The sequence below is a fragment of the Haemaphysalis longicornis genome, unplaced genomic scaffold (genome assembly GCF_048455015.1).
Source record: "Haemaphysalis longicornis isolate Haplotype H1 unplaced genomic scaffold, Haemaphysalis longicornis Haplotype H1 scaffold_1, whole genome shotgun sequence".
Lineage (NCBI taxonomy): Eukaryota > Metazoa > Arthropoda > Arachnida > Ixodida > Ixodidae > Haemaphysalis > Haemaphysalis longicornis.
In genome coordinates, this window is record NW_027526203.1 from 96,371,473 (window position 1) to 96,387,941 (window position 16,469).

The window sequence follows — 16,469 nt, forward strand, 5'->3', positions numbered from 1 at the left end:
TGAATTAAATATAAAGACACAAATAATGTGAAAACTGCGTTCATAGATCGTATCTCTTCACAAATTTACATCGAAGCTTTGGGGTGCGACTTTGGGAGCAGCACGTGGTTACCTATCCGACTTATGCTTGTTACGGAAGTAGATGCGTGTCAGTGGGGAAGTAATGCTAACAAAAGAATTTAGCTAAATCACTTCTAGTTGTAACTTGGAAGGATTCCCAAGTAGCTAAAGCGGAGTAACGAGCACAGCAATACGGCCACGTTGCCCTTTCGCGTTGATCGATTTTTTTTTTTTTCACATAACCATACTGTGGGAGCATCTCAACAACACCATATTCCTCATTTGAGGCAAGGAACGCATCCTACACGATCCCTTTTCGCCTTCAGGTAGAAAGGCTTCGCCTTCGAAGAACGAGGGCCGGTGCATAATTAAGTGGAGCTAAAACAAACCCGGGAAAATCGCCGGAACCCCTTTCTTTCCTATACCGCCCTCGACATGTCTTCCCGATTCGCCGAATACAACCGGCCCGACCGCCCAATACAATATTACGCGTTCACGACGACAAAACGTCCACGTGGCGTGGCCTGCCGCAACGCGTGGGACCTTGCAGTCTCCGCGAGTGAATGAGGGACAATATCATGGTCTTGAGCGCTAGTACCAGCTGCGGAGCCAGGAGCGGTCCAAAGGTTTGACTGACATCGATCTGCAGACGGAAACGGAGCGAGGGCGCGCAGCAAATGAAAAATGACGTGTGTGGTGCGAGACATCGATAAGTTGAGCGGGCCAACAGCTTTTCAGCGAGGTTCTGTCCCTTGAATCAACTTAGCGCGACTCTCAGTGAGCCTGCCGTACTACCCGAAGGCACGCCGCCGTTCAAGGCGCGCACCTCCATTCCATCAGCTGGGTGGCGCGCGATAACGCCCCGGGAACCGGCTGCAGCGCGCGCTGCCAGGGCCCTTCGCCACTACCTTCGCCGAGGCAGCCGAGGCTCGCCAAGCAGCCGCACACACCCCCGGAGCGCGAGTAACACGCCCTCCGACACGCCACCGCCACGTGCACAGCGCATGGGCGACGCGCCGCCAGTCGGTCTTCGTCACGGCCCCCTCTCGCCAGCGCGCTATGAAAAAGAAAAAAAAAAAGTAGAAAAAACAGAAAAAAGCAAAAGCGACGAGAGAAAGGAGCCAGAAAATGGGCTCAGCAGCGCCGTGGCGGTGCTGAGCCCATTTTCTAGCTACCCCCCCCCACCAACAAAGCGGTTTCAGCTGGATCCAGCCGCCGCCGGGAGAGCGCCCAACTAACGAACGAACTCGTTCGCGCCACTGCACGTTGCAATGTAGGAACGGGCGTGTTTGAAAAAGGAAATCGACCTCGAGAGCACGCTTCCTTCTGTTCGGTTTCATTTCCGCTATTCAGCCTACGACCATTCCGTGGCGCACTACGTCCGCAGCCCTGGCCACAACGGCCCCAGCAGGGGCCGCATCGGCATTTGCGCCTCCCGGTGGATCACGCAGAGTATCCCTGGAAAACCGAACGCCTTGACGCGACATCTGCGCCCATCTCCCCGAGCCCTCTCCGCCCGATAGCGGACGACGTCACGTCGTGACAGCGACACGATTGGCTCGTCTGACAGGCGGCTGCCGGGCGCGACCAATGGCTTCGCTGGCGCAAAAAGGCAGGGGGCCATTATAAGCGCACAGTGCGGCTTGGCGCCTTGAGCTCGGGGCCGCGGTCGTTCAAGCTGTTGTTGCCAGTTGTAGCGTCGCTGTGCGGTCTTCCCTTGCGTACGCAGCACACTAGTCATCCCGTGGCACGCATCGGCTGCTGTTACTGCCCAGCCGCAATGGAGTCCTGCGCACCGTCCTCACTCGAGAAAATTTGCAAAGATGAAACTATGCGCCTTCGCGACATCTACATCGGGTAAGTCTGAATGCAGGGAATGCGATTCGCGTTTCATTCATGATTTCGGCCTGCCGTTCATATCGCCAAGTGCATTCGGCATCTGTGCCGAGCTTGCAGCAGCGATCGCTCTGATGCGGTTACGGGCTTGATCATTCATTGACCCCGCGGAACCGGGAAAAAGAAAAGACGTCCTTGACTCTGTTTCCATTGGGCGCCGTTAGTGTCGTGTAAATTCCCAGTTAATCTTTCCTTCCGGCCGCCAAATGAAGGATTTGCTGGTGTCCCAAAACCACTGTGTCCCTTTTGACTTCTGCGGTAGGGGCGTCACCACTAGCATTTTCCGACGCTCGGATCGTGTTATTTTCGGAAACTCTTTGCTCAATGCCGCAGTGGCGTGCAGCCAGTCTGAGCGCGAGAACAATTCGACACCGTCAGCGCCTTCCGTGCGACGCGCCAGCAGCAGACAGCGGGCGAGGAAATGCTCACGATTCTCGTACGATGTCAGCTGTTCGCGTATCTGTCATGCAAGCAAGCCTACCGTCAGGCTAGCTCGTTTATCGGTGCTGCTCGATCGGAGCTCGCGGTTGTGCTACGAAAAGTGGGTGCTCCGTACTTTCCGAGTCCGATAAAATTGTGAAATTTGTCAGGTTATATGGCCTTACAGAGGGTCTCACGGTAACGGTTGATTTAAAAGTGTGGTTGTCAACGTTGTCCCCCAGAGAAACGGGGTGACAAAACATGAATGCAAAAGACATTTGGCCGCCAACTCTGCGTAGTTTTCATGAGGGCTGCGATTAGCATTTTTGTTCGTGTTCGGCAAGCTTTGACTTCGCCCTGAGTGTTTTACGAAGTAAGAAATTCTTTTTAGCGCTTCTTCCGGCCTGGATGGCGGCCTTCCTGCATCCGTGCGGTCGCTGCTGCAAGCAGCGTTGTTTTATATAGCGGCATTCGCAAGAACAGGTCTTCACAAACCTTGCTCAATGCTTGCTTTTGTCGATGCACAGCGCGGTTATTGGCGTTTTCTGTCGTCCTGTTCCGACCAGTTTTGTGGCCCAAATAAAGCATTTCAAGGCTTGTGAAGTATGTTTCTTTGATTGTGCAAGTGTGCCCGAGGTCGTGGTGTACCTTGTCCCAACTCTGATGTCATGTACCAGGACGCTGCGCATTAGCTTGGGTACACGCTGTAAAATTCACCATCCTGGTCGGATGTTGGGGGGGCTTTTTCCATGCACTTAGGGGTGCTCTGCATTGGCTCAAAACTCTATAAACCTGACGTAAACAACGTTGTTTACATTTTCTTGTTATGGATTTTTTTTCTGTCCTGCACTTGCACCACGTCTACTTTGGTGCAGACGTCAAAATCACTGGCCATGGTCGAGCAAGCTACTTCCCAGTTTCCAGCACACTTACAGGAAGAGTTGCTAGAAGTAGTTTAGTGATAAAGGTCATTGTGTGTGCACAATCTGTTAATTTTAATACCCGCTGTTTGGTCGGACTTTTATTAACTACTCCATCGTCCTAGCCTTGCTAAACGTTTTGAATTCGGGGAGGAGGAGGGTAAAAGTGCCGACCTGTAGTTCAAGGCGAAAAGGGTGGCGGTATCGTGTAGGATGCGTTCCTTGCCTCAAATGCATCCGCAAAGAAGCCAAAAAAAATAGTTGGAGGTCTTTTATATCATCTATTAATTCTTACACTCACACAGCCAAGGTATGGAATTGAATAAGGAAACTCCAGGGACACAAGACAAACAATTTACCCCTTGTCAGCACCACAGGCAACGCGACACAGCTGCTAAAGGCATGTTGCCTTGCAGTGCTTTCAAAATTGCTCCAAAGGTTCGCCGTCTTGGCAACATGTCTAGTGCATTCCCAACCAATGCCACCAGTCAGCGGGCTGATTAAAGCCAGCCAATTTATCGGGCTAAAATTTTGAATCTACACCCAGCCCTAAGATAAATATATATATATATATATATATATGAGGTTTTTCTTTTTTTTTTTTTTTTTCCTTTCAATTTTCAAAATGAGCCACATCCAGAAACCGAAACTACGTCCGATGAAACTGCCATGACAAGAAAACCTCGGCAGCTTTCCCCTAAAAAAAAAAGTGGCCAGAAAATGGTTGAAGTGACCCCCTGAGAACATGTATGCAAATCGTAGTTCGTATCGAAAATGAGCCACATCCTGCTGTTTCACGGATCAAAATGGGCAAATCCATTTGCCCATTGGGGTTTGCTTTTGGCTTGGCCACTCAGTTTCGTTAGTGTTTTCGGAAGGGTGCTGTTTTTTGCTTTCCGGAGCTGGCCTGTTATGAATTCGGACGGAGAGTGACGAAAGATCTGTCCCCAGATGCCAACGACGAAGTGAACGAAATGAAACTGGGAGATGTCAGACAATGATTTCATTTCGTCTTGCCCGCCCTTACAAAATAACTAAAGTTACATTTATTTTTTTACTCCTAAATTCACCCTTTTAGTGCTTAACTGAATTTTTACTCCTAAATTCACCCTTAGTGCTTAACGCTTCCATGCCCTGGCAGATCCCCCCCCCCCCCCCCCCCCCCCCTCTGAGAGTATGAACCAGTTCATTAAGGTGAAGAAGATATGAGCAGCCTTTCTGTGAAGCGTTTCGGAAATTCGTGGCACAACAATGAAGAGCTCGCTAACTTCCTGACTGCCTTCAGTCGTGTCCAAGAAAACCATCCTGGGGAAGAATTCGAAACAAGCTCCTAATGGTGCCAAGAGGACTCTCCGTGTGTAGTTCTGCTGTTCTTGAAGCCCTTTTGCGTATTTTTGAAGCCAAAACTGAATTTCACCATCCTTGGAAGTGGATGTTTTCATAAGAACGTGGGTGTTTCAATTCAACTTGAGCCCGATCCCTCGATATTGCTCCAACTCCTGGCGTAATGTTTAATTACTTGTGGCCATAAACTTGCCCTGGTGGACACGTAAAATATATGAGCTTTGACGGCGTTGCATTTGGGTCCGGTAACAAACTTATGCTTGTTTCTCAAATTCGGGTTAGGTATATGACTCATTTCGAAAAAAAAAAAAAAAAGCTCCTCATGTGTATATCTATTGTAGTACACACACACACGCACAGATGGTGAATCCTTGTGACAGCAAACTGGATTCGGCGTAAGCGACACTTGGGTAAAAGCGGGTGCGAGGTGGTCGTTCTGCTCTCGAGAGGGATGAGCAAGGCACTCGAATTCCGCGTGCGGTGCTTGGGGCAGGTTAGTGATGCCCATTTGACTGTGCTTTTGATAAAAACTGCCCGATAAGGTTTGAGGATAATGTGCAAACCACACGCTCGATAACTTGCCGAGTGCAGTATTTTCCCAAGTGCATGGCTTGTGCCTCTTCACTTCAAGTGTGGATGGTCATCAGGCGAACTGGGCCTTTGAAGTGGCTTCGATTGCCATTCCCCCGTCGTTCGGCGGCCTCTGCCATGGCTCGGGTGTTTGGGACCAGGGCTGCCCGTCCCCGGCACATGTCTGCGTGTGTGTGCCTGTGCGAGTGCAGAAAAGCAAAAAAAGACAAGCCCCTGGCCGGTGTCTACTGCACATACTAATCCGGCTCGCCTCTTTTAGTTTCCTTTTAGGCGCCCAAGCCCTAACCACCAGCGCAGCTGCTGCCCGCTGCCAGCGGCTCCCAGCACCTGTCCACCAACTGCCCTTCCCGTCGCAGCAGGTGTCTTGCGGGCCGCCGCCCCGCTCGGCTGTTTGCAGTGTCCCGGAGACGGGAATGCGCTCGGGACTCAGTAGCCCTAGCGCGCGGTGGACTTGTCAGTCAGATGAGCGGACAGATTCTCTCGGCTGACGGCCGCCGCACAAAGCGGCCCAGGTGTGACGCCACCCGGCCGCCCGGCTGTTCCTGGTGGCCCGAAGACTGCTGGGAAGCCACCCCCGGCCATGCGTGCCCTGAACTAGCTCTAGTCTCCTCCCCTGCTGGGGGCGGGTGTGCTTAGCGCGTATTGGCTCGGCAGAAAGAGGGGAAGGTAATAATCTCTTTGATCCTACTTCGCTTTGTCGCTGCCCCGCCGGGCGCGTTAGTGGGCTGGACGGGGGCGAAAGAGTGGACGTCCGTGCACTTGTGGCTGCGTGCATTGCTCTCTCGCCCCTGTCCTGCTTCCCCGACTGCCCCCCGGACTCCTCCCTGCTGGGGCAGCCACCTGCCGACGAGGCCTGCGACCAGTTCTCGTTTCTTTTCCTCTCTCCCCCCCCCCCCTGTCATCCGCTCGTGTGTTCTCGTGCTTGTTAAGCATGTGGTGTGAGCCTTTACAGCGGCACTCTCTTGCAGCGAAACTGTGCTCCTGCATTCATTTCAGTTCCAGGCACCACCCTTCCCCTCTGGGGCTGCCGCAGGCAAAAATGATCGAAATGCGCCGGCGTTGTCTCTTGGGCAGCACGACCGACTGCTCGCTAGCTCGTTTGTTATTGTTGGCTGACTTCTAGCCCTTTTGTGGCACGTGCAAAGGAGATTCTATTGGATCCTGTTTGCGTTCATACAAGCACCTCTGTGGCTTGTTCAAAGGAATCAAATCGTCCCGTCAGCCAAGCTGCGGTTGTTAGGGGAATTATTGGAACCACTTTAAGAATTCAGCGACAAGGAGTTGCACGAGCATCGAAGCAATGTGCCCTGAAACAGACTAAGTTTGGAAAGGTAGTTTGTGCTGGGTGCATCGGCGATTGGCACAAGTGGCATCAATCGGAGCAGGGAATCGGTGGCCCCTTCCTTGTTCGGTTAGTGGAATAAAGGGGGGCCTGTGCTGAAGCGTGCACTAGTCTCTGCTCTTGGTCTAGCAGCCCAAGGGAACAAAGTCGGGCAAAAAGCAATGCTGGTCGCACTTTTTTTTTTCCCTCTGTGACGTTGTCCGACGGGTGTCTTTCTGTCTCTGCTGCCCGTGTGTGGTGCAGGAAGTCGTGCACCGTGTTCTTCAAGAGCAATGGGCCCCTGAAGATAGTGCGCGGCCAGGGCCAGTACATGTACGATGAGGCTGGCAACGCGTACCTTGACTGCATCAACAACGTGGCCCACGGTACGGACCCCTTTTATGCCTCGCTCTTGTCTCTTTCGGAGCACTGTTGTTGTCTGCGAAGGCCCCCGTAGCTTTCTTCTGTGCACTTGTTTTTATTGCTACTATTGCTATCACTGCAGTGGAGATAGGGGGTTCGTCGTGCACGCTTTGCTGTTTTCCAGTGGGGTGGAGGTCTCTCGTCAGCCAATAAAGCGCTTTCCAGCTCGCAGCTGTATCGCAGAGCATCTGGCCTGCTGGCTGTAAAGGTGCAGTTTGCTCTCTTTCCTTTTGAGTGGCAGGTGCAACTAAGCGAGGGAGAGCCGTTGCTGGCAGCTTCCTTTGTAGTTTTGTTTTCCTCACAATTTTCGTTGCTCATCCGGGAAGCTGCGTAGGTCTGAAAGGTCAGGATGACGTGGGTGCTTTTTTTGTTGTGCCTGAACAGGACGTGTTCCCACTCGCCAGTCTTCAATCACCCAGAGCGGCCAGGGGAAAGAGAGAGTTTGAGGAGCAAAAGCAGAACATGTACATTCTGTTTGTAGGGCGTAAACTCGGTGCTCTGTACACTACGTGGGCTCTGCCCTACCTGCTGTATCTTAGCGGTTTTAACGCGTCCCCGATTGTAACGCGGAATAGAATTCAACACCCAGAAACCACAAAAACAACTTGGCGCTGATTCTATCGCGCACACAAAATAATTTCGCTAACAAACAGACTCCATATACTTGCACAAATATTTTATTGAACATAAATCCGCACAAGCTGTTGGCAGCTAAAGCCATTCCGTAAGCTTTGCACGCCTTTTATTTATTTAAAAAAAAAAAGGGTTTGCATTAGAATAGTGCAAATGCGGTACTGTATGTGTGTGTTCCAAAGAACTGTGCCTATTAAACGGGACTGGATTAGCAGTACTGATTAATTCGTAGTACCCTCACCTTTTCGGGAGCATCAGTGTATCAAATCGATTGAGCATGACGCACAGTCGTGGCAATAGCACTGGTGACGCAGCAAATCTTGGCACCACTAGGAAGCGCAGCCTCTGCTGCGGGAAACCTGCTGGCGTCTTCTTGCTCTGCAAAAACCAAAATTGTGCCAATCTAACTTTGTTCAGTTTGAAAAAAACTGCTCAGCTCCATTCCAGTCAAGACAGTTGTTTCTTTTAGCTGAAAGAAAATATGCAAGGAATGTTGTACTCTCATATTTTGCACTATAGTATGTGCCTGGATGAACTGTGGGCAGGAGTGACAATATAGATGTGCTCTATGAACACGGGTATCAGTGTGTTCACTGCACGTAGGCACTCAATGTGATTGAATGGAACTATTAGCCCCACTGCAATCGCCTGTTCTCATTTCCTGGCAGTGGCCTAGCATTCTGTGACAGCATAGAGAAATCGCTGGAATAGGGCTGAGAGTTGCCACTGGTTATTTTTTTTTTCTTTAATACTGTGTCGATTGTGTTTTTGTTTGCGATAAAATTGGTCCCATTGTCACTGGGACATGGAGCTCTTTTTGAACAGAACCTGTAGTTTGTCTTCATGGCCTGGCTCTGTTCCTTAGTTCGTCTTGGCTAGTGATTCTTGTTGGAGCGTCCCCAACAAGTACTACTCCAGCAGCTACTGTTCTCATCTCCCAGTATTGCCATTTTATAATAACCAAAATGGAAGTGGAAGTGTTTCAGCTATTGCAAAAAGCAAAGTGGTGTTCGGTGCTCATAACAGTGTGTCCTATTCTGCTGTTCTTCCTCAGCATTGTGTAAAGCCTAGTGTGTTGGTACAGTAAAGGAAAAAAGAAACTGCCATGTGCACGAGGTTTTTCCGCCTGATACCTGAAAGGTTTGAATTTGTAGCCCTCTCCTGTGGTGTGCCTGATCAGAGAAGAAATTTAGTGAGCTTGTGTGTGGCCTCTGCAGTGGGCCACTGCCATCCACACGTGGTCAAGGCTGGCGCGGAGCAGATGGCTCTGCTGAGCACCAACAGTCGCTACCTGCACGACAACCTCGTCCTGTACGCCCAGCGGCTCACAAACTACTTCCCCAACAAGCTGTCCGTCTGCTACTTTGTTAACTCGGGGTGAGTGCGTCCGTAATCTTTCACATCCTTGCCCTGCTGATGCCCGCAGCAACGTTGGCTCAAGCTGTGGCCATCTGTGTTGTTGCATCATTCCCCTATGAAGCGGTTTCCATTTTCACCATGGCGTACAGGAGCACTGGCACAAAATTTTCATTTTGCATGTTTTTTTTTTTTTTTTCCTCGCTGCTGTGGGTACCCACAAGCCCAGTAATCGTAGAATGGCGCCTTAGATGGTCGATCGCAGTGCGAATTATTTGCAGCCTCATTTATTCGTGTTGGTACAATTTGAAAAAACGAACACCAGGGTGGCAGGAGGGCACTCATGACGTCGCCGTTTTCGTTTCACCACGGACGGTCTGGACGCGCACACCGGACAGAGCAAGCGCACGCATCCAGACCAGCTGTGGTCGCATGCACTCGTCAGTGCCAAGGCTAAGGTGAGGCAGAAGGTGGAGCAGAGCACGCCAGTGCCTGGACTACATCACTGGAGCTCTGACACCGGCACTCGAGACGAGGCGCTCAACGCATCATATCCGTTCTGAGCTTTCTTGTGCGTGCAAAGGTTAAAATTTATTTAAATTGTTTTACAGAACGGTCACGGTTGAAGCATCTTGGTGGATACCTCGCATGCGACCGAAGCTTTTCACATAGTTGGGTCCGCATTCCTTTCACTAAGGCCATTTTGCAAGATCCTGGTGGAATCTTGACAGGAGGGGCATGCAACGAACGGAATCTGCCGGTTGTGCATGGCTTGGTGAAGTGACAGTAAATTGCTCCCAACCAGTCGCTGTGTTGGAAAATTGTGCGCACTATGAGCGGGCACATGTGGAACCCCCCTTTTTTTTATATATATATATATTGTGTTGATTTCACGCGTGTGTTGGGTTGTGTCCCTTATTCTGCCGTGTTGCAGGTCGGAGGCCAATGACCTTGCCATGAGGCTGGCCAGGTGTCACACCAAGCACAAGGACATCATTTGCCTTGACAGGTATTCAAATAGTTTCCCATTTTGCTCAGTACAAAGACATAAAGTATTTAGGTGCTTGGATTCTAGTACACTGCCCTGGAAGTGAATGTGCCAACCTGACAGCTGACCTTTATCTATACAGTGCCTACCATGGCCACCTCCAGTCCACCACAGCCATCAGCCCATACAAGTTCAACCACATCATCGGCTGGCAAAAGAAAAAGTCTGTACATGTGGTGAGTTGAAAGGAACACTCGCACTAGTCAGCTACCTGGAAAAAACCTTCGTAAGGAGGGGGTTTGAACCCCCCCCCCCCCCTTTCCTTGGCTGCATCCCTGGCTGGTTGCATCCTCTTACCATAATTAGCCCCCGCACGGGGCACCTTGAGTATTCATGGTGACGGTGAGCAGCGACACCGCGGACCCCAAGCTCCCATGCATAAGCTGTGTCCAGCCGTGGCGAGGTGTTTAAAGGTGAAGGGTAGAAGCCGCAAACGGTGGCCGTCGGAGCCCTGGTCAAGCTCTGGCCGATGGGCCACCAGGCAGGGAGCTCTGGGACCTCATTGACTACCAGGGTAAGGTCAATGAAGAAAGAACCCCCTTCCCCTGCAAAAAGGGCCTGCACCGAAGCAATTTTCAAGCCTATTTCAAAACCGGCTTTTCACCAATCCCGACAACTTTCCACGCTTTCTAATGATGCAGGCAGCTGATGAGGCAACGCCCATTACCAGCAGGTCTGTGTTCTTAGTAGCAAAGTTTATAGAAAGTCTCGTAGGCAAAACCTACCAAGGGAAAAAACTAACCTCTGGAGATCTGCTTATTGAAGTGAACAACAGGGACCAGTCGAACACCCTACTGGAGCAGACGGAGTTAGCCGACTCTGACATCGCTGTAACTCCCCACCGCACCCTCAACAGCTGTCAAGGAGTCATTTCCGAAGCAGAACTGATAAATGAAGCTGACTCGGATGGTTTGCGCGAGCAGGGGGTAACCGCTGTTCGACGCCTCACAATGAGACGTGACGGAAAGGAGGTAAGGACAAAGCACATCAACCTCTGGTCGTTGCACTTTGCCAGAGTCTGTCAACGCTGGCTTTATTCACTGCAAGACCAGAGTGTATATACCCAACCCGTGCCGTTGCTTTAAGTGCCAACGGTATGGGCATGGAACTAGTGGGTGCCGAGGGAAACAAACGTGTGCTAAGTGTGCCGGACACGGCTGTCTGACTGGCGAGTGCAAAGCAATGCAATTCAAGTGCAGCAACTGCGATGGACCCCACGCAGCATATTCTCGCTCTTGCCGGAAATTCAAACAAGACAAAGAGATCGTCAACCTCGGTGACCCAAAATCTGTCATTCCCAGAAGCTCGCAAACGGCATGCACTGCTCCCTTCAGGAGGCTACGCCGACGCGAAGCTGATTTGGTCCCGCCTCCGCCCCCGAGGTGCTGCCTGTGGCAGCCCAAAACACCGTTGCAACTCCTGCGGCGGCTGCAGGTGTTGCACAAGAACAGAGCAACGTTGGAACTGGCGTTTCGGTCGCCACTCCACACACACCTGCCGCCGAAACACCGGTGGATGTGGAAGCGGGAGGCCCCTCTTTCGCAGCCATGTCCAACATATCAAAAAAAGGTGCTGGCAGGATCTGCTGCCATTCCATCAAACATGTTGCGGGGTGGGCGTCGTAAGACCTCCATCTCGTCAGCGCCTCAAAACTCCGATGACAACATGGATATTACGCCACCTCGGCCTCCATCCCAGTTGTCAAAAGAGCATCGCGGCAGTTTTGGCCCCGGGAAAAAGCCCCAGGCATGGGTCCTCATCCAGGCGCAGTGACGTAAGTAGCATCCCCCAGAAGACCCCATACACAGCCCCGTAATCCTCCTAGGTTTTTATAGTAGCCCAAAGTATATTGCAATGGAACTGTAGGGGCCTAACGAAAAACCTCTACGACGTCTATGAAAACCTCCACCAACAGCCGAATATCATGTGCCTACAAGAACCACACCTGAGACCCACACAAACCAACTTCCTCACTCAATACACAGTATTCAGGAAAGACACAGACAGCTGCACTCACTCCTCTGCTGGTGTAGCGATTGTCATGCAAAAATCTGTCGCCTGTCAATTCCTTCAGTTGCTTATTCCTCTCGAAGCACTGGCTGTCCGAGCAATAATTTTTAATAGGCTATTAACAGTCTGCTGCTTGTACAGTGGGGTCCACTGTTAAAGGGAAACGGCGAGCGCGTGGCCACTGCGCTCCACGAACCGCCGGCTCCGAGAAGTGGCGAGAATCGGAGACAGCCGGCACATGCGCACTGACCGCACGAGGCGGCAGAAGCCGCTCTGTCGTCTGCTACGGCGTTCCGCTGCGCCGATCAGCTTGAAACAGCTGAGCGATTTCGTAATCGAAGGATGTCAGCGGCCGGGTGAAGCGCCGTAGCAGACGACACAGCGACTTCTCTCGCCTCGTGCGGTCAGTGCGCATGTGCCGGCTGTCTCCGATTCTCGCCACTTCTCGGCGACGGCGCTTCGCGGAGCGCAGTGGCCAGCCACGCGCTCGCCGTTTCCCTTTAACAGTGGACCCCACTGTACATTCCTCCTGACTGCTACCTATCAAGTTCAGATTTCGAGTCTCTAACACACGAGCTTCCACCACCTTTTTTGGTATTAGGTGATCTAAATGGTCATTGTGAACTCTGGCGGTCTGAACGTACTGATACCAGCGGCCGCTTGCTGGAAAAGTTTTTTATCATCCGGTGCTTGCCTATTCAACAAAAAACAGCCAACATGCTACAGTCAAACACACCACACATATTCGCACATCGATTTGGCTATTGGGTCTTCCATTCTTTCTCCATCTGTTGAATGGGAGGTCGACACTAACCCCTACGGAAGTGACAACTTCCCAGTTACCCTCAGATGTCTAGAAACAGGCCCCTCCAGTTCCATCTCGTGTAACAAGTTCAGAGAATCCGGTGCTGACTGGGCAAATTTTAAGGAAAAATCAAAACTTTCTTACTCAACCATCAGTCACCTGGGTAGTTTTCTTACATGTCATATCCTTGAGTCTGCCCAAAGTGCCATTCCCCAGGCATCTTGTGGTACTTCTAATCTGAGGAGGCCTTGGTGGAATGATGAATGCAGGCTTGCACAACAAACACAAAATAAGGCCTGGGATGTTCTTTGTAGATACCCCACTGCCCAGAAGCCATGGGAAAGCGCATCCGCAAAGAAGCCAAAACCAATAGTTGGAGGTCTTTTATATCATCTATTAACTCTTTTGTTACCACGCCTATTCAAATCGATCACCGGTGATCGATGATTTATATTGCCTATTTTGACATGTTGTAGTCGTTTCTCGTACACCTAATGCGGCCAGTGGTGAGTCTAGGCACTGCCCTTTTAGAATCAGTTTAAATTTTCCCCCTCCGGCGACACTGAGAGTTTTGACGGCGTTTTTTGCGAGCTGAGGTGCGTGTGTTTTTGTGGAAGGGGGCGTGGCTGCTGCACTTGAGAAAAAAGGATGCAGATCGTGGTTAGGCTGCATTACCATAATATTTTTTTTTTTGTCAAAAGGCTCGTGGCAAGTCAAATACCGAATAATGCGCTCAGCTTTGCAATCCGACAGCGTTGAGAGGTGATAATTACTTGAAAATGGCCCCAGCTATTCACTAATGATCTTTGGTTCGGACAAAGGGCAGCTTTATTCTCCCAAAGCTTATTTCTGATGGTCCCCCGCATGTCAAGCAAGTGTGCCTGCCATTTTCAACCAGTTTCCAGCAGTTTCGGTTTCGTTTTTGCATTGCGAAATTCATATTTGGCGCTACTACGCAGTTGCCCAACTACAAGCTCATTTGCCATGGCGCCTCCGTTGCCCGCTACTGCTCCTCAAAACAAGCATGCCGCTCGCGCTTCTACTTTATATACGCCTCGCTTCTGCGATAAGAGCTTCCGCTGAAAGTCAAACGATAACACCAAGTTGTCGGGTATCAGTTCAGACGAGGAGAAAGCTTCCAATTGGCCTTGAACACCGCCAGCTGTTCACCGGCCAGTTTCGGTTTCATACGAGGGTATTTCCGGAGGTCTAGTGTCGCTTCTTAGTAGTACTGTCTATTCTGACAAAGTCTCCAACAGCCTTGTATTTGTTTCTTTTCGAAATGGTTAGGTGGCGCTGCAATGTAGTAGGCTCGTAGTTCTGAACTCGCTTCACAGCCCTACGGCGGCTTGGTGAAAGCTTGCTGGGCATGATTCTAGCACATCATGCCTTATTCCTGCAAGCAGGGCTACCATAGTGAGTCAGAACATGATAATAAACAGCGAATGAAAGTTCTGATTGATAAGTGATCATCAGAACGTCAACAAGCATCCACCAAAGAGTTTGGTTCTCAACTCCAAGCGAATTTTTTCACATCGCTTGCTTGCCTTCAATATTTTGCCGGTCATAATCATTGACAAGGTGTTTTTACATCACGTGGAGGCTAATTTGGTCCTTCAATAATTTCAAACCACCAGATTTCTTCTAGAGAACCATCCAAAATAGCAAAATTTGAAATAGTGGTTGGGCTTCACCACATGGCACGGGCACTACACGGGCTAACATTTTCTTTTATATCTGACAAATTGTACTGCGCAACTCAATTTTTTTTTCTAGGACAAGTTTTTGAAATGTCTACCTACCAAATGTATATTCTAAATTTTTTCTACTACTGGTGGTTTATTATACACAACTTACTTTTTTCTTATTTTCTTCGACGCGTGGACAAAAATTTCGAATTCGATAATTTTTTTCGCAATCATTATTTAGGAAAACATTATTCAAACTGGTGTCGTTGGAAATCGCGTGGAATAATCTGCATTTTATGTCACTGCAATGTGTGTCTAACAAATATGTCTAGCACAAAAAAAATGTTTTGTTAGACCCTTCCAACTTGGTCAATTTCCTGCGGTAACGAAAGAGTTAATTCTTATACTGACACAGCCAAGGTATGGAATTGAATAAGGAAACTCAAAGGACACAAGACAAACAATTTACCCCTTGTCAGCACCACAGGCAACATGCTTGCAAAACGCTTTGAACACGTATCAAGTTCGTCACATTACACGAGCACATTTATACAGTATAAAAGGTCCGCTGAGCACCAACCCATACGGGACAACAAGCCATCGAAGGGCTCTTGCAACTCTCTATTCTCGCTCCAGGAGCTTCAGGCTGCCCTGGCCGCATGTAAAAATTGAGCACCTAGCCCAGACCAAATCTCGTGTGAAATGATGCGAAACCTCCACGCGGACACAATTGACGCTCTTCTTTCCCTCTTTAATAAAATTTGGTCTCTTGGACGCTTTCCACGGGCGTGGAGAGAGTCAATGGTTGTACCAATTCTGAAGGAAGGCAAGGATCCTTCCTCTCCATCTAGTTATCATCCCATTGCCCTTACCAGCTGCCTAAGCAATTTGCTTGAAAAGATGATTAATAGACGACTTATTTACTTCTTCGAATATCGCGGAATCCTCGATAGCTGCCCGGCAGGATTTCGGTCGGGCAGATGCACGACTGACTAGTTGGTGGCCTTGGAGTCGTACGTCAAGGATGCATTCATTCACAGGCAGCACTGCATGTCTATTTTCTTTGATTTGGAAAAAGCGTATGACACTGCATGGCGTTGCGGTATCCTGCGCGACCTGAAGTCATACGGTGTGTCAGGAAACATGCTGAATACACTGGAAAGCTACCTGTCTGAGCGTACCTTCCGAGTAAGAGTTGGTGCAGCACTTTCGGAAATACACACACAAGAAAACGGAGTTCTACAGGGCGGGGTACTCTTGTGTACACTATTTATTATTAAGATAAACACTCTTCGAAAGGCACTGCCGCCAACTATTTTTTACTCCGTACATGTGGATGATATACATATCAGTTTTAAATCCTGTAACCTAGCCATATGTGAGCGGCAGGTCCAACTAGGTGTGAACAGGCTTGCCGAGTGGGCTGATGAGAATGGCTTTAAGGTGAACCCCGAAAAAAGTACCTGTGTTTTGTTCTCGAGGCAGCGTGGTATAAGGCCTGACCCTGATGTTATTCTGAATGATACGGCCATTCCGCTAAAAAAGAAACATACATTCCTTGGTGTTGTGCTAGGTGACAAGCTTACGTTTATTCCGCACATTAAACAACTAAAGAATAAATGCATCAGGGCATGAACATTCTGAAAATCTTGTCCCATCAGTCCTATGGAGCAGATAAAACGTGCCTTCTGCGTCTCTTCAACAGCTTGGCGAGGTCGCGCCTTGACTATGGCAGGGTCGTATATGGATCCGCCACTAAAACAGCCTTAAAGGAGCCATGAAGACAAAATACAAGTTGGGTTTATTAGAAAGACTGCTTAGTCCCGATAACTATGGTACCAATATCATCGCAATCTTCGAACAAATAACGGATATATTAAAGAAAACGTGTTAAGCAGTCGCGACCCCCTTGCCAATTTCCCGCAACTTTTCTATGACGTCACGGAACCTTGTT

General features: G+C 49.8%; 1 protein-coding gene across 3 annotated transcripts in view; it reads left to right on the forward strand.

Annotated features, from left to right (window-relative positions):
* The first annotated feature begins 1,346 nt into the window (after positions 1-1,346).
* LOC144178249 (5-phosphohydroxy-L-lysine phospho-lyase) overlaps positions 1,347-16,469 on the forward strand; it is a 35,645-nt gene continuing 20,522 nt past the window's right edge. The window contains exons 1-6 of one of the 3 annotated variants that reach the window (XM_077705976.1): positions 1,351-1,917; positions 5,491-5,897; positions 6,817-6,938; positions 8,826-8,985; positions 9,899-9,973; positions 10,095-10,188. In XM_077705976.1, coding sequence (XP_077562102.1) covers positions 6,884-6,938; positions 8,826-8,985; positions 9,899-9,973; positions 10,095-10,188 — 384 coding nt within the window. In that variant the 5' untranslated portion in view covers positions 1,351-1,917; positions 5,491-5,897; positions 6,817-6,883. Of the gene's footprint in view, positions 1,918-4,465; positions 5,898-6,816; positions 6,939-8,825; positions 8,986-9,898; positions 9,974-10,094; positions 10,189-16,469 lie in introns of those variants that run through there. The other 2 variants (XM_077705962.1, XM_077705968.1) reach the window with 2 other exon arrangements.